The sequence below is a fragment of the Ranitomeya variabilis genome, chromosome 4 (assembly GCF_051348905.1).
Source record: "Ranitomeya variabilis isolate aRanVar5 chromosome 4, aRanVar5.hap1, whole genome shotgun sequence".
Taxonomy (NCBI): domain Eukaryota; kingdom Metazoa; phylum Chordata; class Amphibia; order Anura; family Dendrobatidae; genus Ranitomeya; species Ranitomeya variabilis.
Window position 1 is genome coordinate 66771986 of NC_135235.1, and position 24812 is coordinate 66796797.

Sequence of the window (24812 nt, forward strand, 5' to 3'; positions counted from 1 at the left end):
CTTTCAGGTCTGATATACAGTATTCTATAATGCTGTATACAAGCCTCCATCCCGACCTGTAAGAGAAGAAAAATAACTTATTATACTCACCTAAGGGGTGGTCCGGTCCAAGGGGTGTCGCTGGTCTTGGTTCGGCACCTCCCATGTTCTTGCGATCCCCGTCCTCCTTCTTGCGTCGTGTGGATAACGCATCCCTTCGGGGATCACAAGAAGACGGGGGGCGCCAGACCAGGACCTGCGACACCCCTCGGTACAGCGCTCCTGCGCAGGCATAATTCTCTGACCTGTTAAGGGCAGAGCAAAGTACTGCAGTGCGCAGGCGTTGGGCTCTTTGACCTTTGAACAGGGCAGAGAATTACGCCTGCGCAGGAGCCGCGGTACCAAGCAGCTGCATCATCCACAGGAAGTAAGCAGGAAGGCGGCATCGCAAGAAGATGGGAGGCGCCAGACCAAGCAGAGCGACACCCATCAGACCGGACCGCCCCCCAGGTGAGTATAATAAGTTATTTTTCTTCTCTTGCAGGTCGGGTTGGCGGCTTATATACAGCATTATAGAATGCCGTATATAAGCCCTGAAAGGTGATGGCTACATCTCTTATCGGCCAAACCTGGTGACAGGTTCCCTTTAAATCACTGGTGATGGTGGCAGAGCGTATGCCGGCACAACCTAATAAGTGAAATGTAACCATCAAGTCTTCAGTCTACTCCTACAGTTGCAGAAGTCTCACATCACAAAAAAGCTTTTCCAGAATAATTACTTTATAGGGAATGCAATACCCCCTACAATGCAAAACTGAAGAGAATACTTCCTGGCTCTGTGGAGATATTCCCATTTTAAAAAGGTCAATTATAGTGACATGTAAAAGAAACACAAACAAAATTGAACATTTAAATGACAGAATTAACAGTTCTCACTCTTCCCAAAATAGTGGATAATCTACAGTATGTTACAGCAATAAATGGAAGTTCTTCTGCTACAACCATGACACCATCATGTGTTCCAACTTCTTGCATCTTCGTGCAGGTCGGCAGCATAGAGATGAACGTTTACAGCTGTTGTCCCATAATTGACACTTATCACATAGGCCCAGAGACCTCACAAGGTCATCACGGCTGATAATAAATGACCATTGTGAAACAACATCTTTAAAGAGGGTGTTAGAGATAAGACTTATTTGCCTATAGACTCGCAAACTTACTGATCCTTGGGTCCAGGGCTTCCTTGGTCTTTGCCAACGGGCCACTGCAGCTAATCAGTCTCGGCAGTGATGCACATTTGGACAACATGAGCACCTATGCCATGTGATTGGCTGCAGCAGTCACGCACGCTGTCCCTGCTGCAACCTGTTAAAAAATCCCAGGGCAGAAGCACAGAGGAATCAACAGAGCAGCGGAGGCTATGTAACTGCTCAGTTTCTGATTTTATAGGTCTGCACCCTTTTTGTGGTCAAAAGGTTTATCCTGAAAAACCACTTGAAAATATGTTGGGGAGAGTTTGGTTCTGTAGCCGGTTCTTATATACAGAAGGATAAAAGTAAATAGCTCACTACAGACGGCCACTTTATCTTACACTCCCATTTGTTCAATTAAAAAAAAAAAAAAAGAAAAAAAATGTTTGACAGAAACATTCTGCCTACAGGATCTACCAAATATTACAAACTACAACAAAAAGACATGTTAACTATATAGGCTGTGGTTTTTAAAGTGCAATTTTATGCCCTAAGCATGTTTTTTTTTTTATCAGGCATAGTTTACTTATCCAATATTGTGAAAAGCTTATTAAGTCCTAATGTACATTTACCTTGCATCATATATACATGTCCTAATGTACATTTACCTTGCGTCATATATACATGTTATAAAATTATGAAAAATGGGCACTATTTCACTTACATTCTTCGGTGAATCACATATTTACCACGATATGTAATAAGATTTTAAGTATATCCAAAAGGTCTGAATTGCAATTTCAAAGTAAAAGCCGGTAAAGCTGAAAATTACATCTCATATTTTCTATACATAGTCTACAGTAAAGCAGAAGGTAGAGCCTTCAGTGGTTGGAGGGGTGGGGGATAAGGGGACATCAGTTGTCATCGTAAGGAAAATCCTGAGAATCGCTGATACTTTCTTCTGATCTTTTGGGGCTTGAGCTGTCGCACTTAGGTTCCCAGTAATCATGAAGCTTTCCCTGGATTAAAGAATTAAAAGTAAACGAATATCAGAAATATAGTACATGCATCATATTTATTGAAAAGTACAATAAAGCATTGACTTATAGAGGGGCCACTTTCTTACAAATACATTACATTAAACATATGGGGCAAACATTTATAATTTAACTTATAAATTAAAGGGGTTTTCCCCATAAACAATAGTGAATTTAAATAAATAGATCTTGGAATAATAATAATTTCCTCAATTGGATGTGATTAAATAAAATGTCCCTGTGCTGAGATAATCTTATGAATGTGCCCCTGCTGTGTACTGTGTAATGGCTGTGTCTGACCGTGCAGGGACATGGTCTGATCATACCTCAGCTCCTGGGCAGGTGGGAAGCAAAAGAGGATACAGACATTACAGCACAAAATCGCAGCCGATTATTTCTGTAAAGTAAAACATTTCCCTGCTGGTTTTTAAACCATGTGTTACTTAGGCTTGTTTCACACTTCTGTTTGTGGTACGTCCTAATGCAGTGAAGTATCGACGGATGTTGTGAAAACAGGAAAAAATGTGTGTTTCCGACGGATCCAGTGCACGACGGATGAAACGGATGGCCACCCGTCACAATCCGTCGCTAATACAAGTCTATGGGAAAAACAAGATCCTGCAGAAAAATTTGCAGGATCCTGTTTTTTCAAAACTCGACGGATTCCGACATGAGGAAAAAGACGGAAGTGTGAAAGAGGCCTTACTTCAAAGATAGAATTATCTGTGATCCCGTGCTGTAATGCCTGTATACTCTCTTTTGCTTCCCCCCTGCCCAGGAGCTGTGGTATGGTCAGACCTTATTCCTGCACTGTCAGACACAGCCGTTACACAGCAGGGGCACATTTACAAGATTATCTCAGCACAGAAACATTTTATTTAAACACAATTGTAGAAAATATCATTATTCTAAGATCTATTGATTAAAATTAACTTGATAGAGAAAACCCCTTTAAGTCTGGTGAATTTCTGACATCTCCTGGTGTTGGACCCCCTTTAACCAGTGATCTCTCAATCAGTGATGCATCGCTTCTGAACTACTATATGTAACGTCATGTCCTAGATGGTTCCCCTGACCCAAATATCAGTGGCTGTATGTGATTCCTAAATTGTTTACCCAGCACATGTGTAGTAGCTGTACGTTATTTAGTAAAGAGCCTTTCCTGTAAGCCGAGTGCTACTACTGCCAACATGCGGAAGTATTGGTGCACACAAAACAGAAGCAAAGAGACAGAAACACAGACGTCTACTTTGCACAAACTGGACAACATGAAAATGTATAAGTTTTATGTCATCTCAACAGATAAATGATTAGAGATTAATGTTGCATCAATCAATTATTCACACTTTTCAATTTGGTGTTTAAACATTAATACGAAAAATTACCAATTTACCTGATTTGGCCTAGAATAAAGCAGCTGCTCCTGCCATCTGCCATGTATTCTGGCAACTAAATCTTTTACCTAAGACAGCAAATAAAAAAATAAATAAAAAAAGTAGTGTTTCTGTGAAAGAAAGAACACAAACGTGTGCAACATAAAGGAGCAGTAATAACGGATATTAAATGAGAGAAAAAGAAAGAAAAAGACAAAAAGATTCTCCAGCTCCAAAGTTCGGGTCCTCGTTGATTTGTATGGGGTTTGGGTTCAGGTTCAAGTTCGGGTACAGTTCTGGTTCCCGAATCAAACTTTGTACCAACGTTCAGTCGAACCTGACCTTCCACAGGTGCGCTCATTCCTGCCGATAACATCGGTTGGGTGTCAGACTCCCACCGATCTAATATGGATAACCCATCGCTGGGATAGGTCATCAATATCATAATCCTTTTAAGGAATGTTGCCTCAGGGTAAGCTGCACCCCCTGTCAATATCCAGCTAAAAATAAAACGGATCATCAGGAGATTAAAGCCAAGCATGGACATCGCTACATCATGATAACGGGGATTGAAGCGCCCATTCTGACGATCAGAGCGCGTTTCTGCAGTCAGACTGGAACTGATCAAGTTTTCATCTATCCTGTGCATAGGGTAGTTTACATTAAACAATCTGCGGTGTTAAACGACCACCAATCATCCACAAGTTTAACGAACGGAGGCCATTTAATAGCAGGTTTAGACACGACGACCGAATTTATGATGGACACATAACTATCATTAATAAGATGCTCAGAGCAACTTTGGCTGCCATTGCTCTCAGCAGAACAAGTCCTGTTTGTGTATGATAATATGAAATCCAAGAAAAAAAATTTTCTTTGTTTTTCTTAGCAAACTTAACCAATGAAGTGCGCAGTTAACATTACACCATAATTGAAAAACGAGTGTTTTCTAAGAATGCCCCTTTCCCGATAACAGTGCAGTATACAAGCAACCTAACTAATGGGAGCTCCATGAGACTTCTATAGGAATGTTTTTTTCAGAAATATGCAGATGATCATCTAATTATTTATCTTTTTAGTTTAAAATCAAAATCATTCCTAAGTTGATAGTTACTTTAAAAATGAGACAAGCACATGGCTTGGCAGAAGTATAAAATAATAAAATTTCAACCTTTTCAGTATTACCTTTGTTCGGTAAAAATATCTTGCATCCTCCCGTATATCACTCTTTATGTGCTTCTCTAGTTCAGTGCATAATTTTAGTATATATTTCTATAAAGAAAAAATAAAGAGAAAATACCATGATCTATACATCGCATTAAGAATTAGAAATCATTCCTTTATTTTACCATCTGAAACTTATCGCTGTCTATTAAATGGAACTGGTCATTCGATTCATGCTGTCCAAGCCATGGATGGGCATGAATCAGATGCTGACTGTACGGTTACAGCCAGGTATGTTTTACTCTGAAATGCTGCAGGGCTTTAGAGAAAAGTATGTTGAGCCGAGGACTAAAAGAATAAACCAGACTAGTCAGACATTGCTCTAGTTGACCGATATGTCTCTCGCTATGTATACACATAAAAACCTGTCAATCAACTAGAGCACTGCGGGACAAGTTGGCCAGACGCCATGTCGGATAAGTCTTCTAGAGTGTTCTAGTTCCTGGCCGGCTCTTCTAACTAGGTTCTCTCTGAAACAACAGAATTTCAGAGAGAAACATACCTGACTGCAATGGTGAAGCCAAAATCTGATCCATGCTGCCTGTGGTTTGTCTAGCATGAATCGAATGACAGGTTCCCCTTAACCCCCGAGGGTGGTTTGCACGTTAATGACCAGGCCAATTTTTACAATTCTGACCACTGTCCCTTTATGAGGTTATAAGTCTGGAACGCTTCAACGGATCTTGGCGATTCTGACATTGTTTTCTCGTGACATATTGTACTTCATGTTAGTGGTAAAATTTCTTCGATATAACTTGCGTTTATTTGTGAAAAAAACGAATATTTGGCGAAAATTTTGAAAATTTCGCAATTTTCCAACTTTGAATTTTTATGCCCTTAAATCACAGACATATGTCACACAAAATACTTAATAAATAACATTTCCCACATGTCTACTTTACATCAGCACAATTTTGGAACCAAAATTTTTTTTTGTGACGGAGTTATAAGGGTTAAAAGTTGACCAGCAATTTCTCATTTTTACAACACCATTTTTTTTTAGGGACCACATCTCATTTGAAGTCATTTTGACGGGTCTATATGATAGAAAATACCCAAGTGTGACACCATTCTAAAAACTGCACCCCTCAAGGTACTCAAAACCACTTTCAAGAAGTTTATTAACCCTTCAGGTGTTTCACAGGAATTTTTGGAATGTTTAAATAAAAATGAACATTTAACTTTTTTTCACACAAAATTTATTTCAGCTCCAATTTGTTTTATTTTACCAAGGGTAACAGGAGAAAATAGACCCCAAAAGTTGTTGTACAATTTGTCCTGAGTACGCTGATACCCCATATGTGGGGGTAAACCACAGTTTGGGCGCATGGCAGAGCTTGGAAGCGAAGGAGCGCCATTTGACTTTTCAATGCAAAATTGACTGGAATTGAGATGGGACGCCATGTTGCATTTGGAGAGCCCCTGATGTGCCTAAACATTGAAACCCCTAACAAGTGACACCATTTTGGAAAGTAGACCCCCTAAGGAACTTATCTAGATGTGTGGTGAGAACTTTGACCCAACAAGTGCTTTACAGAAGTTTATAATGCAGAGCCGTAAAAATAAAAAATCATATTTTTTCACAAAAATGATTTTTTCACCCCCAATTTTTTATTTTCCCAAGGGTGAGAGAAGAAATTGGACCCCAAAAATTGTTGTGCAATTTGTCCTGAGTACGCTGATACCCCATATGTGGGTGTAAACCATTGTTTGGGCGCAGGGCAAAGCTCGGAAGGGAAGGAGCGCCATTTGACTTTTCAATGCAAAATTGACTGGAATTGAGATGGGACGCCATGTTGCATTTAGAGAGCCCTTGATGTGCCTAAACATTGAAACCCCTAACAAGTGACACCATTTTGGAAAGTAGACCCCCTAAGGAACTTATCTAGATGTGTGGTGAGCACTTTGACCCAACAAGTGCTTTACAGAAGTTTATAATGCAGAGCCGTAAAAATAAAAAATCATATTTTTTCACAAAAATTATCTTTTCACCCCATTTTTTTATTTCCCCAAGGGTAAGAGAAGAAATTAGACCACAAAAGTTGTTGTGCAATTTGTCCTGAGTACGACGATACCCCATATGTGGGTGTAAACCATTGTTTGGGCGCATAGCAGAGCTCAGAAGGGAAGAAGCGCTATTTTACTTTTCAATGCAAAATTGACTGGAATTAAGATGGGATGCCATGTTGCGTTTGGAGAGCCCCTGATGTGCCTAAACATTAAACCCCCCCACAAGTGACACCATTTTGGAAAGTAGACCCCCTAAGGAACTTATCTAGATGTGTTTTGAGAGCTTTGAACCCCCAAGTGTTTCACTACAGTTTATAACGCAGAGCCGTGAAAATAAAAATTATTTTTTTTTTTCACAAAAATGATTTTTTAGCCCCCAGTTTTGTATTTTCACAAGGGTATCAGGATAAATTGGACCCCAAAATTTGTTGTCCAATTTGTCTGGAGTACGCTGATACCCCCTATGTGGGGGGGAACCACTGTTTGGGCGCATGACAGAGCTCGGAAGGGAAGGAGCGCCATTTGGAATGCAGACTTAAATGGATTGGTCTGCAGGCGTCACGTTGCATTTGCAGAGCCCCTGATGTACCCAAATAGTACAAACCCCCCACAAGTGACCCCATATTGGAAACTAGACCTCCCAAGGAACTTATCTAGATGTGTTGTGAGAACTTTGAACCCCCAAGTGTTTCACTACAGTTTACAACGCAGAGCCGTGAAAATAAAACATATTTTTTTTCCCACAAAAATGATTTTTAGCCCCCCAAATTTTTATTTTCCCAAGGATAACAAGAGAACTTGGACCCCAGAAGTTGTTGTTCAATTTGTCCCTAGTACGCTGATACCCCATATGTTGGGGTAAACCCCTTTTTGGATGCACGGGAGAGCTCGGAAGGGAAGGAGCACTGTTTTACTTTTTCAACGCAGAATTGGCTGGAATTGAGATTGGACGCCATGTCGCGTTTGGAGAGCCCCTGATGTGCCTGAACAGTGGAAACTCCCCAATTCTACCTGAAACCCTACCCCTAACCTCACCCCTAACCGTTTACTGAACATTTTCTGACAGTCATAAGTGCCACGTATATAAGTGCCACGTATATAAGTGCCACGTATATAAGTGCCACGTATATAAGTGCCACGTATATAAGTGCCACGTATTTCAGTGCCACGTATTTCAGTGCCACGTATTTCAGTGCCACGTATTTCAGTGCCACGTATTTCAGTGCCACGTATTTCAGTGCCACGTATTTCAGTGCCACGTATTTCAGTGCCACGTATTTCAGTGCCACGTATTTCAGTGCCACGTATTTCAGTGCCACGTATTTCAGTGCCACGTATTTCAGTGCCACGTATTTCAGGCACTGAAAAATACGTGGCACGTAAATACTTCAGTGCCACGATATTTCAGTGCCACGATATTTCAGTGCCACGTATTTCAGGCACTGAAAAATACGTGGCACGTAAATACTTCAGTGCCACGATATTTCAGTGCCACGATATTTCAGTGCCACGTATTTCAGGCACTGAAAAATACGTGGCACGTAAATACGTGGCACGTAAATACGTGGCACGTAAATACGTGGCACGTAAATACGTGGCACGTAAATACGTGGCACGTAAATACGTGGCACTTAAATACGTGGCACTTAAATACGTGGCACTTAAATACGTGGCACTTAAATACGTGGCACTTAAATACGTGGCACTTAAATACGTGGCACTTAAATACGTGGCACTTAAATACGTGGCACTTAAATACGTGGCACTTAAATACGTGGCACTTAAATACGTGGCACTTAAATACGTGGCACTTAAATACGTGGCACTTAAATACGTGGCACTTAAATACGTGGCACTTAAATACGTGGCACTTGTGACTATCAGAAAATGTTCAGTAAACGGTTAGGGGTGAGGTTAGGGGTAACACTGATACACTGGTAGCACTGAAATACGTGGCACTGATATACGTGGCACTGATATACGTGGCACTGATATACGTGGCACTGATATACGTGGCACTGATATACGTGGCACTGATATACGTGGCACTGATATACGTGGCACTGATATACGTGGCACTGATATACGTGGCACTGATATACGTGGCACTGATATACGTGGCACTGATATACGTGGCACTGATATACGTGGCACTGATATACGTGGCACTGATATACGTGGCACTTATATACGTGGCACTTATATACGTGGCACTTATATACGTGGCACTTATATACGTGGCACTTATATACGTGGCACTTATATACGTGGCACTTATATACGTGGCACTTATATACGTGGCACTTATATACGTGGCACTTATATACGTGGCACTTATATACGTGGCACTTATATACGTGGCACTTATATACGTGGCACTTATATACGTGGCCACTGAAATATCGTGGCACTTATATACGTATATAAACGTATATTTCAGTGCCACGTATTTCAGTGCCACGTATTTCAGGTTAGGGGTAGGGTTAGGGTTTTTTGTTTTTTTTCTTGTTTTCTTGTGTTTTTCTATAAAAACGCATGCGTTTTACCGCGTTTACATGCATTTTTTCACACATGCGGTTTTTTTAAAAAACGCATGCAGATAAAAACGCAAGTGTGAAACCAGACTAAAAGACGCTTTTTATAGCAAAAAAGTTTTTGCGTCTCCACATTTTGAGACCTATAATTTTTCCACATTTTGGTCCACAGAGTCATGTGAGGTCTTGTTTTTTGCGGGACGAGTTGACGTTTTTATTGGTAACATTTTCGGACACGTGACCATTTTTTATCACTTTTTATTCCGATTTTTGTGAGGCAGAATAACCAAAAACCAGCTATTCATGAATTTCTTTTGGGAGAGGCGTTTATACCGTTCTGCGCTTGGTAAAATTGATAAAGCAGTTTTATTCGTCGGGTCAGTACGATTACAGCGATACCTCATTTATATCATTTTTTTATGTTTTGACGCTTTTATACGATAAAAACTATTTTATAGAAAAAATAATTATTTTGGCATCGCTTTATTCTGAGGACTATAACTTTTTTATTTTTTTGCTGATGATGCTGTATGGCGGCTTGTTTTTTGCGGGACAAGATGACGTTTTCAGCGGTAACATGGTTATTTATATCCGTCTTTTTGATCGCGTGTTATTCCACTTTTTGTTCGGCGGTATGGTAATAAAGCGTTGTTTTTTGCCTCGTTTTTTTTTTTTTTCTTACGGTGTTTACTGAAGGGGTTAACTAGTGGGCCAGTTTTATAGGTTGGGTCGTTACGGACGCGGCGATACTAAATATGTGTACTTTTGTTTTTGTTTGTTTTTTTTAGATAAAGAAATGTATTTATGGGAATAATATTTTTTTTTATTATTATTATTTATTTAGGAATTTTTTTTTTTTTTTACACATGTGGAAATTTTTTTTTTTAACTTTTTTACTTTGTCCCAGGGGGGGGACATCACAGATCGCAGATCTGATAGTGTGCACAGCACTCTATCAGATCGGCGATCATACTTTCATCGGAGCAGGCTGCAGCTTTCATCTGCAGCCTGCTCCAACCCGGAAGTGCTCCCTGCAGGACCCGGATACAGCCCCTCGGCCATTTTGGATCCGGGGCCTGCAGGGAGAAGACGTTCGGTACGAGGTGAGTACATCACCTTGTACCGATCGTCTCAGGGAAGCCCGCAGGGAGCCCCCTCCCTACGCGATGCTTCCCTGTACCGCCGGTACACCGCGATCATGTTTGATCGCGGTGTGGCGGGGGTTAATGTGCCGGGGGCGGTCCGTGACCGCTCCTGGCACATAGTGCCGGATGTCAGCTGCGATATGCAGCCGACACCCGGCCGCGATCGGCCGCGCTCCCCCCGTGAGCGCGGCCGATCGCGTATGACGTACTATCCCGTCACCGGGAATTAAGGCCCACCCCACCTCGACGGTATAGTACGTCATACGGGCTTAAGGGGTTAAGGCGTCATCTGTTATAGATTGTGTATTATACTTACCCTCTGTATGAATGGCGGCTCATCTGAGATACTTGCATCATTTACAAGATTTAAAAGGCTGAAGGTCAGATAATAAGCCTGGAAAATAAAACATTTAATAAGGAAATCACATAAAACTAAAGCTGTAGGATTTTTTTCTCATTTAGTACTACCTCTGATTTTACCATGTGCCTTAAAATAAAGAAAATTTATTTATATGTAAAAAAATTTAAAAATAAATCAACTGGCTCCAGCAGAGACAATTACACTAATTAAAGTCTCTGAAGGAGAATTGGCCTTCGCAGCTTATTTACTACCTCTTGGTCCAGTTCAGCTGAAGTCTTGGATATATTTTCAGGATCTGTTTCCATCTTCTTCGCCAAAGAAGACGGTCTCATTTCAGACATTAATCGACATAGAAGGAGCATCTTTTAAGAGAACATACAGCAAAATTGGTTAAATGGAATAATTTTTCCTTAGAGCCATGTAAAACATCTAAAAAGAGACTACCACATTAAGGCCACATGCTGTTGAGTCCATCACAAATCCGTATGCGACATACTGTACATTGCAGTGGATTTTCAATAAGAAATTTGAGGAAAATAAGTACACGTGAAGGTACTCCTAGGCTCACAGTCATCTTTGTCAGCAATATGGAAGAACGCTATATTCTGTGTAGTGTACCCAGCATAACAAAAAGGATTAATAGCTCAGGCCAGGATGAATCAGGATGAATTTTACAAACAATCCATCAAACCAGTCACTGAAGATTGAGGGCTGGGGGTGGGGGAATGTAGCTGTCCCCAAACAAGTAACAGACAAGTGCCCACCTACCTGAGAATCATAGTCTAGTGGAACGTATTTGCAGTTTCCATACAGTATATTGGACAGGAAAATCAGGCTGAGGTGCTTTCGCAGCTGTCTGTAGGGAAAAAGAAAAGCAAAAAAAGATCTGACGATAACTTGCAGTTAAAATGTGTCAAAATGAAATCTAACACTGACTAAGATAAACAGGCTGTATAGAAGGTATTGAACCACGTTCTACATTAACACTGCACCCTCCGGCTGCGTTCACATGCAAGGGTCATGCTGCGGCTGAAAACCACAACAGTCCTGTGCCGCTGCCGTCTCACTGCATCACTGAGGCTGCGTTCATAGAAATGTCAGAAAAAGGGCTCTCAAAACAATCAAAATAATTGTTGTGGGAAAATGACTGGCTGTTCGCCTTCAGGCTTTTGAACATTTTCCAAAGTGTTTAAAAGTAGTAACACGTCCACGTCCGTTAGAATGGCGTTTTCTGCTAGAAAGACGCTCCTTGCTTTACAATAGAAGTCAATGGGAAAAGGTAAGAGGCATACTTTTAAGCATTTTTGCTTAAGAAAAAAAATACTTGGTGATTTGTTAATTTTTTAAAGGGAATATGTCACCAGTTTTTTGCCACGTAATCTGAAAACAGCGTTTTGTAGAGGTCACTCACTGAACTGCTTGCCATGGTTTTAATAATCTCCTGCTGAAAAAACAGCGATCCTATCAGTAGAAGACTGGTAATCCTGCTGCCAGGAAGTCTTCCATTTTCAGCTCTATATTACCCCGACACTCTCCCCCCACCCACACACACTGATTGTACAGAAAAAGCTGCCACTGTGCATAGGCAGAAAGCTGCCAATCAGTAGTGTGGGTGGGGCTATACAGCGTACAGGATTTAGAAAACTACTAGATCTGCAGTAGAGTTTTATCAAAACTTCAGGTTTACTAGTTTACTAAACTGAAGAGAAAAAGAAGTGGTTCCGGAAGCATCTTCTCTTGGTGGGGAAAGGGGGACAAAACAAAAAAATAAATAAAACAAAAATGCACATTGACTGCGGAAAAAAAAGGAGATTTTTGTGTACTCACCGTAAAATCTCTTTCTCTTAGCCTCTAATTGGGGGACACAGGACCATGGGTGTTATGCTGCTGTCCACTAGGAGGCGACACTATGCATAATCTGAAAAAGATTAACTGTGGCTCCTCCTGTGCAGTATACACCCCTGGACGGCATCAGCCTTCTCCAGTTTTTTTCCTTAGTGTCGCATAGGAGGCACACCTAAAAGATTTTTACTCCGTTTTTTCCGACGGGATTACAGATGAAGAAAAGAGGGTCTCCTGTGAGACTCCCGGCATGGCTCCTTCCTCGGCCCCCTATTATGGGGTGCCCAGTTGAAGTAGAGATGGCTATTCCCCATGTTGCTCCTTCCCCAGTCCCTCGGGTGCTGGTTCGAAGTCGAGACCCCCCCCTCCTTCCCCAATTCCTTTTGGTTTCTGGGTTGAGGTCGAGGATAAAGGCCCCTGAAGGTGACAAAGGCACCCTCCATATCCCCCTCTGGGGGTATTAGGTTGAGACACCTCAGGTAGGGCCTGTACAGGCAGCATTCTACAGCTCCCAGCAATGGGCCAGCACACTGCGCCTGCATCCAGGGACCCCAGCCCAGCTGCAGGCTCCTGTTGGGGCCGGGGGGAGTGCAGGCAGGCATGGCACATACAGACACATGGCTCCCTGCGCCCCTGTCTCTGCGGCAGCACCAGCTCTATACTGCCTCAGGGAGACCCCTACCGGGCTCCCCCTTCTGCTTATAGCCCCACCGCCATCCTGCCTTTAAATCCGGAGGGGTCCGGTTCAGATCCGACCCCCTCCCGGACTTTCGCGCCGGCCTGGAGCCCTTCTGGGCCTCAGGCATCTAATTTAGGCCCCGGCTTTGGCCTAGCTGAAGCTGCCGCCTCCTCTCCGCCCCCCGGATGACAAATATGACACTCTACAGTGTCAGAGGGGGCGGATCGAGACAGAAAGGCTATGTTTTTACACAGCCTTGCCGCCTTTTTCCAGCTCTCCGCCCCCTTCTCCTCCTTTCCTCTCTGTCTCAGCAGCCATTTTCGGCTGCAGATTAACCCTGCATCTCCCGGTCTGCAGGACCAGGCAGCCAGTCTCCGGGGGGCACAGGACTGTGGATCTTCGGCGCTGGACCTAGGGGCACACTGGTGGGGTAAGATCACAGCTGGGTTTTTTACTCAGCTGTGAATCGATATTACCTATAAGGCTCCCCTATAGGTTTCTCTACCCCTGTAAGGTCCTCTGCTGGCAGCACTTCTGCACTCTGTGCACTATGCCGGGCTCAAGGTCCAAGAGAACCAGGCACCACCAGTTTTGTGCAAAAGCAGTAGGAGGAACATAACATGAATAACATAATTATGCCTGTAAGAAGGCAACTATGTAACATGAATAACATAATTATGCCTGTAAGAAGGCAACTATGTACGAGCTCAAGAAAACAATATGAGAACTCAACAGTTACAATGGCCCGGAAAGGGCAACAGGGTGGGAGCTGTGTCCCCCAATTAGAGGCTAAGAGAAAAAGATTTTACGGTGAGTACACAAAAATCTCCTTTACTCTGTCGCCTCATTGGGGGACACAGGACCATGGGACGTCCTAAAGCAGTCCCTGGGTGGGAAGCAGTGGACAAATATTGTGCAGACAGGCCCCTATACTTAGGGCACCGCCGCCTGCAGGACACATCTACCCAGGCTCGCGTCCGCTGAGGACTGGGTATGAACCCTGTAGTGTTTAGTGTAAGCTAGTCCAAGTGGCCGCCTTACACATTTGTTGTGCCGAAGCCTGGTGCCGAATGGCCCAGGAGGCCCCTAACGCCCGTGTAGAGTGCCGTAATACTGGCTGGAAGAGAATTCTTAAAGGGAACCTGTCACCCCGTTTTTTGAAGATGAGCTAAAAATAGTGTTAAATAGGGGCAGAGCTGGGCGTTACATTAATGTCTTTTGTGTGCCTTTATTACCCACCTATGCTGCTGAAATACCTTTGTAAAGTCGCCGTTTTCTGCTGTCACTCACGCTGGTCTGGTCCTATGGGCGTGGTGACAGCGCTGTTTCTCCCCCAGATCAGGCTCATCATTCCGTTGGTGGCGTAGTGGTGTGCGCATGTCCAACAGAGAATATCCACTGCCCAGGAGATGAAAGAGCGCGATCTGCGCTATTCAGCCGTTTACCGGTGGGCGCGGCCATCTTTCTGTGGCCGCGCGTGCGCAGATGGAGCGCTCTGCTGCCCGGGGCTTCAGGAAAATGGCCGCGGGATTCCGCTCGTGCGCAGATGGAGATCGCGGCGGCCATTTTCCTGAAGCCCCGGGCAGCAGAGCGCTCCATCTGCGCACACGCGGCCACAGAAAGATGGCCGCGCCCACCCGTAAATGGCTGAATAGCGCAGATCGCGCTCTCTCATCTCCTGGGCAGTGGATATTCTCTGTTGGACATGCGCACACCACTACGCCACCAATGGAATGATGAGCCTGATCTGGGGGAGAAACAGCGCTGTCACCACGCCCATAGGACCAGACCAGCGAGAGTGACAGAAAACGGCGACTTTACAAAGGTATTTCAGAAGCATAGGTGGGTAATAAGGCACACAAAAGACACTAATGTAACACCCAGCTCTGCCCCTATTTAACGCTTTTTATAGCTCATCTTCAAAAAACGGGGTGACAGGTTCCCTTTAAGGCGGTAGGCCTCTTGTATGGTGGATTTGATCCACCTGGCAAGGGTAGCTTTGGAAGCTGGCAGACCCTTGCGGCCGCCTTCCGGAAGGAGGAAAAGAGAATCAGACCTCCGGAAGGACGCAGTCCTAGACACGTATATACGCAATGCGCTGACAAGGTCAAGCGTATGCAGAGCCTTCTCCACTCTATGAACCGGAACCAGACAAAGGGATGGTAGTGAAATTTCCTCATTGAGGTGGAAGTCAGACACAACCTTCGGAAGGAAGGATGGGACAGTACGAAGAACTACCTTGTCCTGGTGAAAAGCCAGGAAGGGCCGTCTGCAGGAGTGTGCTGTCAGTTCAGACACCCTGCGTAGCGAGGTGATTGCCACCAGGAAAACCACCTTCTGGGAAAGAAGGCGGAGCGGGACCTCCTTAAGGGGTTCGAAGGGTGGTTCCTGCAATGCTGTCAGGACCAGGTTGAGGTCCCACGTTTCTAGTGGTCGTCTGTAGGGGGGAACCAATCGGGAAACCCCCTGAAGGAAAGTCCTTACTTGCGGCTTGGTAGCAATGCGCCTTTGAAAAAGCACTGAGAGGGCTGACACCTGGCTCTTAAGCGAGCCCAATGACAGCCTGGCCTCCAGACCCGATTGGAGAAAACCAAGTACTTTGGGTAGGGAATAAGGGAGTGGGATCTGGCCACGAGATTCGCACCAGGTAAAGAAAGCTTTCCAGGTACGGTAATAAATCTTGGCAGAGGCTGGTTTCCGTGCTCTGATCATGGTTCCAATGACGTCCGTCGAGAGCCCTGCCTGGGTTAGAACCCAGGTCTCAAGGGCCATGCCGTCAAATTGAGAGCCCCTGAGTTCTGGTAGTAGAACGGGCCTTGTGATAGAAGATCGTGGCGGTCGGGGAGACGCCAGGCGGCGTCTGCTGTGAGTTGTACGATGTCGGCGTACCATGTGCGTCTGGGCCAGTCCGGTGCAATTAGGATGGTTGGAACTCCCTCTTGTTTGATCTTCCTCACCACTCTGGATATCAGGGGGAGAGGTGGAAAAATATACAGAAGCTGGAACTGCATCCAGTCCTGAACCAGAGCGTCTGCTCCGAGCGACCGCGGATCGTGTGTTCTGGCCATGAAGTTGGAGACCTTGGCATTGAAGTGGGATGCCATTAGGTCCACATCCGGGGTCCCTCAGCGGAGACAGATCTGTTGAAAATTTTCGGGAAGGAGAGACCACTCTCCCGAGTCTATTCCTTGTCGGCTGAGGAAGTCTGCTTCCCAGTTGTCCACACCCGGAATGTGGACCGCCGAAAGAACCGACCCTGTGTCCTCCGCCCAGCGGAGGATGTGTGACACTTCTTGTATCGCCTGGGTACTGCGGGTCCCCCCTTGGTGATTCACATATGCCACAGCCGTGGCATTGTCCGACTGTATTCTGATGTGAGAGGCTGCCAGTAAGTGATGGAAGGCCCTCAATGCCAGAAGGATGGCACGAATTTCCAGGATGTTGATGGGCATGATCGCTTCCACTGGGGACCACTTGCCCTGTGGTGTAGGTGCACCGCACCCCAACCCGTCAGGCTCGCGTCGGTGGTCAGAACCTTCCATTGACCTGTGAGAAAGGATTTCCCCTTTGCTAGCGAGGTTGGCTTGAGCCACCAGTGCAGGGACCTCCTGGTTGACTACGTTAGCTGGAACTCCCTGTCGAGAGAAAAGGGATTCCTGTCCCAGGACTTGAGAATGGCTAGTTGGAGAGGTCTGAGGTGAAACTGGGCAAATGGGACAGCTTCTATTGCTGCTGCCATCTTGCCGAGGACTCTCATGGCAAACCGGAGAGATCGAGGGGGTTTGCGGAGGAGGGTGCGAACTGCTAGTCGGAGAGCCAGTGCCTTGTCCTTGGGAAGGAGCACTAGACCCCTGGAGGTGTTGAATAACATTCCCAGGAAGGTCAGGGACTGACTCGGGGTTGGTGATGACTTTTGTAGGTTGATTAACCAGCCCATGCGACAGAGTATCGGTTGTGATTGAGACGCTGAGCTCGCAGTCCTTGAAGGCGTGAGCCTTGATGAGTAGATCGTCCAGGTATGGAACGACTACTATGCCTCTGGAGTGCAGGACGTCCATGGTGGCTGCCATGACCTTGGTGAACACTCTGGGAGCCGTGGCGAGTCTGAAAGGGAGAGCCACGAATTGGTAGTGGTCCTGGCCTATTGCGAACCTGAGAAACCTCTGATGGGCAGGTGCAATGGGTATATGCAGGTATGCGTCTTGTATGTCTATGGAGGCGAGATATTCTCCCTTCTCCATGGACGCAATGATGGACCGAAGGGACTCCATGCAGAAATGACGGACCCGTACATATTTGTTGAGCTGTTTTAGGTCTAGTATGGGCCGTACGCTGCCTCCTTTCTTGGAAACTACGAACAGATTGGAGTAGAACCCTCGGAAGCGGTCGGTTGTGGGTACCGGTACTATGACTCCTGCTTGAAAAAGCGAGGAGACCGCTTGGTGGTAGGCACGAGCCTTGGCTGGCGGTTTTGGGGGGACAGAGGAAGAATCGGTCCGGTGGGTTGGAGGTGAAGTCTATTTTGTATCCGGAAGACACTAGTTCCATGACCCACCTGTCTTCTGTAATAGGCAGCCAGACTTGATGAAAGAGCAAAAGTCGTCCGCCTGCTGGTGTGGTGTCTTCCGGAGTCCATGAGTCATGATGAGGAGAAAGTCTGAGATTTTCCTCCTCTGGGCTTAGGCTGGCCTGCTTTTGACTGCCAGGTGTTGTCCGACCTTCGTGTCGATCGTGAGTTGTCCCTGCGTGGGGAACGGTTACGATTTTGTGCTGGACGCGAGACGGACCAGCCGGAAGAATTCCGAAAGTATCGGAATCGAGTTTGGTTACGCTTCTTGTAAGTGCATTTAAGTTTCAGTTGGGGAAGAGAAGTACTCTTACCCCCGGTGGCGTTGGATATCATAGTGTCAACTGTTCACCGAAAAGTCTCCCACTGAGGTAGGGGAGGTGCGTGAGGGGCTTCTTTGAGGCTGTGTCCGCTTTCCATTCCCGCAGCCAGAGGATACGCCGAATCGTGATGGCGTTTGATGCTATCCCCGCTACTCCCCTTGCTGAATCCTGAGCTGCATGGAGCATGTAGTCTGCTACAACTGCTATTTGAACCGCTTGGTCCGACAGCTCAGGAGCGGATGCTTGGAGAGCTTGTAAATTCTTTGCCCAGGCCAGAATGGCCTTGGCAGCCCAAACTGAGGCGAACGCGGGAGCCAGGGATGCCCCTGCTGCCTCGAAAATTGAATGAGCCATGGGTTCTACCTGCCGGTCTGCTGCGTCCCTGAGGGTTGAGCTTTCTGGCAGTGAAAGGAGGGTTTGTGCTGCTAGCCTAGAGACTGGGGGGTCCACTTCAGGTGGATCTGTCCATTCCTTGGTGTCCTTCTGTGGGAAGGGGTACCTCGCCTCCAGATATTTGCGATTAGCGAATTTTTTCTCAGGCTGCGAGAGCTGCTTTTTAAGGATCGCCTTAAACTCTGGGTGGTTAGAGAAAACCTTAGGCGGCTTCAGAGGTCCTTCAAAGGAAATCTTATGTTCTGGGGCCTCTGGTGGCGGATCAGAAATGTCCAGCACCCGATGGATGAAATTATGTCCTCAACTAGCGCTGTATTGCTAGGAGGGATTGGGATCAGGGACCCCTCCGTTTCTCTGTCTGAGTCAGAGTCGCAGATGCCTTCCAAATCCTGTGTATCACTGAGGCGTCCCCTGCTGAGTGGGCCGGGGAGGAGGCCTTCTCTGGTCGGGGATTGCGGAGATCTGCATCGTCTGTCCCTGGAATGGGACGGTCTAGATGACCTGGAGCTACAGTGTCTATCCCTAGAGGGGGATGACCGTGTGCTATGGGATGACGCAGATGGACTTGATCTATGGGTCCGCTTGCGTCCTGACCTAGACGTGGATGTGCCAGGGTCATTTTGTTCCTGAGTCAAGCTCTCCCTTTGCTGGGTAACGGTCACAGCCGGGGCATGACCCTGCAGAGCCTGAAGCAATGTGGAGGTTAGGTTATCTATAGACTGCGTCATAGATTGCGTTATCGGAGTAGCCCATTCCGGCGTGGCATTAGACACCGAGGCATTGGCAGGGGCTTCTTGGGGCTCTGACACATTAGTTTGTATACAGTTCTGACAATGCGGGTATGTGCTACAACTGGGGAGAGCGGTCCCGCAGGCTGTGCAGAATGCATAATAGCAGTTCTGCCTGGTTCTCTTGGACCTTGAGCCCGGCATAGTGCACAGAGTGCAGAAGTGCTGCCAGCAGAGGACCTTACAGGGGTAGAGAAACCTATAGGGGAGCCTTATAGGTAATATCGATTCACAGCTGAGTAAAAAACCCAGCTGTGATCTTACCCCACCAGTGTGCCCCTAGGTCCAGCGCCGAAGATCCACAGTCCTGTGCCCCCCGGAGACTGGCTGCCTGGTCCTGCAGACCGGGAGAAGCAGGGTTAATCTGCAGCCGAAAATGGCTGCTGAGACAGAGAGGAAAGGAGGAGAAGGGGGCGGAGAGCTGGAAAAAGGCGGCAAGGCTGTGTAAAAACATGCCCTTTCTGTCTCGATCCGCCCCCTCTGACACTGTAGAGTGTCATATTTGTCATCTGGGGGGCGGAGAGGAGGCGGCAGCTTCAGCTAGGCCAAAGCCGGGGCCTAAATTAGATGCCTGAGGCCCAGAAGGGCTCCAGGCCGGCGCAAAAGTCCGGGAGGGGGTCGGATCTGAACCGGACCCCTCCGGATTTAAAGGCAGGATGGCGGTGGGGCTATAAGCAGAAGGGGGAGCCCGGTAGGGGTCTCCCTGAGGCAGTATAGAGCTGGTGCTGCCGCAGAGACAGGGGCGCAGGGAGCCCTGTGTCTGTATGTGCCATGCCTGCCTGCACTCCCCCCGGCCCCAACAGGAGCCCGCAGCTGGGCTGGGGTCCCTGGATGCAGGCGCAGTGTGCTGGCCCATTGCTGGGAGCTGTAGAATGCTGCCTGTACAGGCCCTACCTGAGGTGTCTCAACCTAATACCCCCAGAGGGGGATAGGGAGGGTGCCTTTGTCACCTTCAGGGGCCTTTATCCTCGACCTCAACCCAGAAACCAAAAGGAATTGGGGAAGGAGGGGGGGTCTCGACTTCGAACCAGCACCCGAGGGACTGGGGAAGGAGCAACATGGGGAATAGCCATCTCTACTTCAACTGGGCACCCCATAATAGGGGGCCGAGGAAGGAGCCATGCCGGGAGTCTCACAGGAGACCCTCTTTTCTTCATCTGTAATCCCGTCGGAAAAAACGGAGTAAAAATCTTTTAGGTGTGCCTCCTATGCGACACTAAGCAAAAAAAACTGGAGAAGGCTGATGCCGTCCAGGGGTGTATACTGCACAGGAGGAGCCACAGTTCATCCTTTTCAGATTATGCATAGTGTCGCCTCCTAGTGGACAGCAGCATAACACCCATGGTCCTGTGTCCCCCAATGAGGCGACAGAGTAAAACGCAATGTGAATATACCCTTAATGGGAGCCTGGTTACCTGATTAATGCTGCCTATACCACGCTTGGCCACAGGAATAAAATAAATTAGTGGAATATTTTCAGGTAGACTTATCAAAATTTTAAGGGAAATAGATGGGACAAAGCAACTGTAGATTCATCTGACGTGTTCTCTTTTATAGTTTTTAGGTTTTTGCTCTGCTATCTGCAGAGAAAGCTTCCGCGACCTGGAAATCGTTGCACTAATAGTTCTACCTTAGACTGTCCTGAGGAAGTGGTGTGATCATCACGAAATGTGTAGAAATAAAGTCTATTCTCTACTTGGACTTCTCTGGTACATTATCCTGGCAGGCGAGCAGCGCAATCTGATGCTCCATTCTCTTCACCTAACAAAGGATCTCAATCCCTTAAGGTACCGTCACACTAAACGATATCGCTAGCGATCCGTGACGTTGCAGCGTCCTCGCTAGCGATATCGTTTAGTTTGACACGCAGCAGCGATCAGGATCCTGCTGTGATGTCGCTGAATAAAGTCCAGAACTTTATTTGGTCGTCCGATCGCCGTGTATCGTTGTGTTTGACACCAAAAGCAACGATACCAGCGATGTTTTACACTGGTAACCAGGGTAAACATCGGGTTACTAAGCGCAGGGCCGCACTTAGTAACCCGATGTTTACCCTGGTTACCAGCGTAAAAGTAAAAAAAACAAACAGTACATGCTCACCTGCGCGTCCCCCAGCGTCTGCTTCCTGACACTGACTGAGCGCCGGCCCTAAAGTGAAAGTGAAAGCACAGCGGTGACGTCACCGCTGTGCGGTTAGGGCCGGAGCTCAGTCAGTGTCAGGAAGCAGACGCTGGGGGACGCGCAGGTGAGTATGTACTGTTTGTTTTTTTAACTTTTACGCTGGTAACCAGGGTAAACATCGGGTTACTAAGCGCGGCCCTGCGCTTAGCAACCCGATGTTTACCCTGGTTACCCGGGGACCTCGGCATCGTTGGTCGCTGGAGAGCGGTCTGTATGACAGCTCTCCAGCGATCAAACAGCGACGCTGCAGCGATCGGCATCGTTGTCGCTATCGCTGCAGCGTCGCTTAATGTGACGGTACCTTTAGAGAAAAACAGACCTCGCTGCACCCATGCAGTCAGGCTCATGCCATGGCGTGGGTAGCATTAATCAGGCGACAGACGACAAGAGAACCTGCTCCACCTGCAAGACCACGCTCCTGATCGAAATGCTTCTGCGATATTACAGGTAAAACAGCAGCAGGATAAAGTGATTGTGCTGGGAGACAGTGGGAAGACAGTGGTGGCACAGTGCGACTGTGGCCTGTAAATGCAGCCTAAGGGCAGAGGTTTTAGAATTAAGGCCAAATCGAAAAGTCTTCTGCGGTTATTACAAAAGCTATGTGACAAAGGAGGAACTTTATCACACACATTAAAAGTGGCACATTTTTTGCAAAACTCTAAAAATGTTGCTTTTATACTAGACGCAACTCTTTGCTTATTTGTAAAAGGGAGTGGGGCTTATCTGCCACAGTATAACAAACTTACTATAGTTTACAGCAGAAATTGGCATGAATTATACCAGAAATCTACTCCAGCCCATATCTGGCATAGATTTCGTTTTCTGTTCCATTTTTACTCCAACAGACATTTCTTCAAGACTGGTGTTAGAGAAGCCAGTCTTAATCAGTTTATCCCTGTATGTGAAAATGTACCCTAAAACTAACCATAGGTAAGGCAAACTTAGCAATGCTAAAATTTTATTTAAAGAGATGACTGAATACCTTCCACGATTCTCTGACGTTGGAATGAGCTGCAACAGCTTGATGTAGTTGTGATGGTGAGTAGAAAGTTCACTTATTGCATAAAACATTTCTGGCATCTTGGGAAAAAAAAAAAAAGAAAGAAAATGAATTTAAAACAAGAAAGAAAGAAAGATAGACCTTACAGCCTTTCAAATTCCCATAATTCCACTTTACTTACGACAGTGTCCCAGGACTTTATGTTTTGAAGCAAAGTTTCGATGAGACAGTGCAAGTCCACTGCAGGAAAGTCCTTTAAGTCCTTTTCCAAGTGCAATTTTAAAAGTAAAACAATTAGTGCAAGGATTTCCAGGTCGCAGAAGCTTTCCCTGCAGATAGCAGAGCAAAAACCTAAAAACTGTAAAAGAGAACACGTCAGATTAATCTACACTTGCTTTGTTCCATCTATTTCCCTTACAATTTTGATAAGTCTACCTGGGAATATTCCACTAATTTATTTTATTCCTGTGGTTAAACGCTTATCATATGAGCCAGATGATACAAAGAAATCTGGTAATACCAGCATTTAGTTTAGATTTGTTTTTCAACTTTCCTCTATCTCTTTTGATTTAAAAATACAACCACGACCTCACCGCGGACCGGAGGATATTGTATTGTTGTACAATACAGAATCTTAGATTTTTCTCATTTAAATTCAAATGAAATTCAGGTTGTGAACATGAGATCTGTGTTCTTACAAGTCTTAAAGATGCAGATCTTTTGTGGTGTATACAATCTACAATGTGTCAATGACTCACCTTAATGACATGAGCAATCTGAAATTTTGGAACACAAGAAAAGATTGCTTCAGAAAATCCGTTTTCAAATAACCCATCCAAGGGCACGGCAGGTCTGTTAAAATATAAAAAAGGAAAGAAAAAATATAAAAATATAGAGATGGGTAAGGGTAATTTCACACTAGCGTCGTGCACTGCACGTCGCTATGCGTCGTTTTGTAGAAAAAACGCATCCTGCAAAAGTGCTTGCAGTATGCGTTTTTTCTCCATTGACTTGCATTAGCGACACGTCGCAACCGTCGTGCGACGGTTGCGTCGGACCGTCGCCACCAAAAAATGTTGCTTGTAACGTATTTTGGTGCGTCGTTCCCATCTTTTCTGACCCCGCATGCGCAGCCGAAACTCCGCCCCCACCTCCCCGCACCTCACAATGGTGCAGCGGATGCGTTGAAAAACAGCATCCGCTGCCCCCGTTGTGCGGCGCATTCACTGCTAACGTCGGTGCATCGCAACGACGCAATTCATCGTGCGTCGTCCGATGCTAGTGTGAAAGTAGCCTTAATCCGAATTTAAAGGGGCAAATAGAAAATGTGAACTGGTGACTGTTTAATATCCAAGCATGTAAGTGTTCAGCAGACAGTAGGGAAAGACTCTTGTGGTCTATATCCAATTATAACTGAGCAGTCACTGACAGTCTCTGGTCCTAGCTGTTCTAGGAAAGGATTCCAAGCTGAAAAATGTTCGCGGGTCTCAGAGTCAAGCAAAAAAAAAAAGTTGTGTGTCTTTCGACATTTTCACTGTAGTTTCTCCCAGCTTTTTCAAAATAGGTGTGGGCTGGGGGGCATGATGCCACAGCTCGTCTAATTCATGATAAGCTGTGGCATTCATTATGCCAGAAATCTAAGGCTATGTTCACACTAGGCGGTTTTTCAGCGGGTTTTTGTCTAATTTTCAGCTGCGTTTTACAGTATCAGAAAAGTCTATGAGATTTCAGAAATCTCATACACACACCTTAGTTTTTTTTGTCATCAGTATTTTGTGCTTTGCTTGTTTTTTGCACAATGGAAATTGACAGTAATGGGTGGTGGAAAAACGCTGATAATCTGCACACACAAAAAAAAAGCAAAAAAAATGTTAGCACAAAACCTGCAGCAAAAAAAGAGGAAGAAGAAAAAAAAAAAAAAAACACAGTACAAACTTACCTGCCTTGTTACAGAAAAAAAAAACGCTGAAAAATAGCCTTGTGAACATACCCTTAGGGTACCGTTACACTAAACGATTTACCAACGATCACGACCAGTGATACGACCTGGCCGTGATCGTTGGTAAGTCATTGTGTGGTCGCTGGAGAGCCGTCACACAGACAGCTCTCCAGCGACCAACGATGCCGAAGTCCCCGTGTAACCAGGGTAAACATCGGGTTACTAAGCGCAGGGCCACGCTTAGTAA

General features: G+C 45.7%; 1 protein-coding gene across 2 annotated transcripts in view; it reads right to left on the reverse strand.

Moving 5' to 3' along the window:
• Positions 1-541: 541 nt before the first annotated feature.
• Positions 542-24812, reverse strand: part of SLF2 (SMC5/6 complex localization factor 2) — an 82570-nt gene continuing 58299 nt past the window's right edge. Inside the window, exons 11-19 of one of the 2 annotated variants that reach the window (XM_077258636.1) lie at positions 23385-23478; positions 22808-22984; positions 22609-22706; positions 11622-11709; positions 11105-11215; positions 10809-10886; positions 4765-4851; positions 3600-3668; positions 542-2188 (exon numbers count right to left, since the gene is read on the reverse strand). In XM_077258636.1, the coding sequence (XP_077114751.1) occupies positions 2084-2188; positions 3600-3668; positions 4765-4851; positions 10809-10886; positions 11105-11215; positions 11622-11709; positions 22609-22706; positions 22808-22984; positions 23385-23478 (907 nt within the window). In that variant the 3' untranslated portion in view covers positions 542-2083. The remainder of the gene's footprint in view (positions 2189-3599; positions 3669-4764; positions 4852-10808; positions 10887-11104; positions 11216-11621; positions 11710-22608; positions 22707-22807; positions 22985-23384; positions 23479-24812) is intronic. The other variant, XM_077258637.1, reaches the window with a different exon arrangement.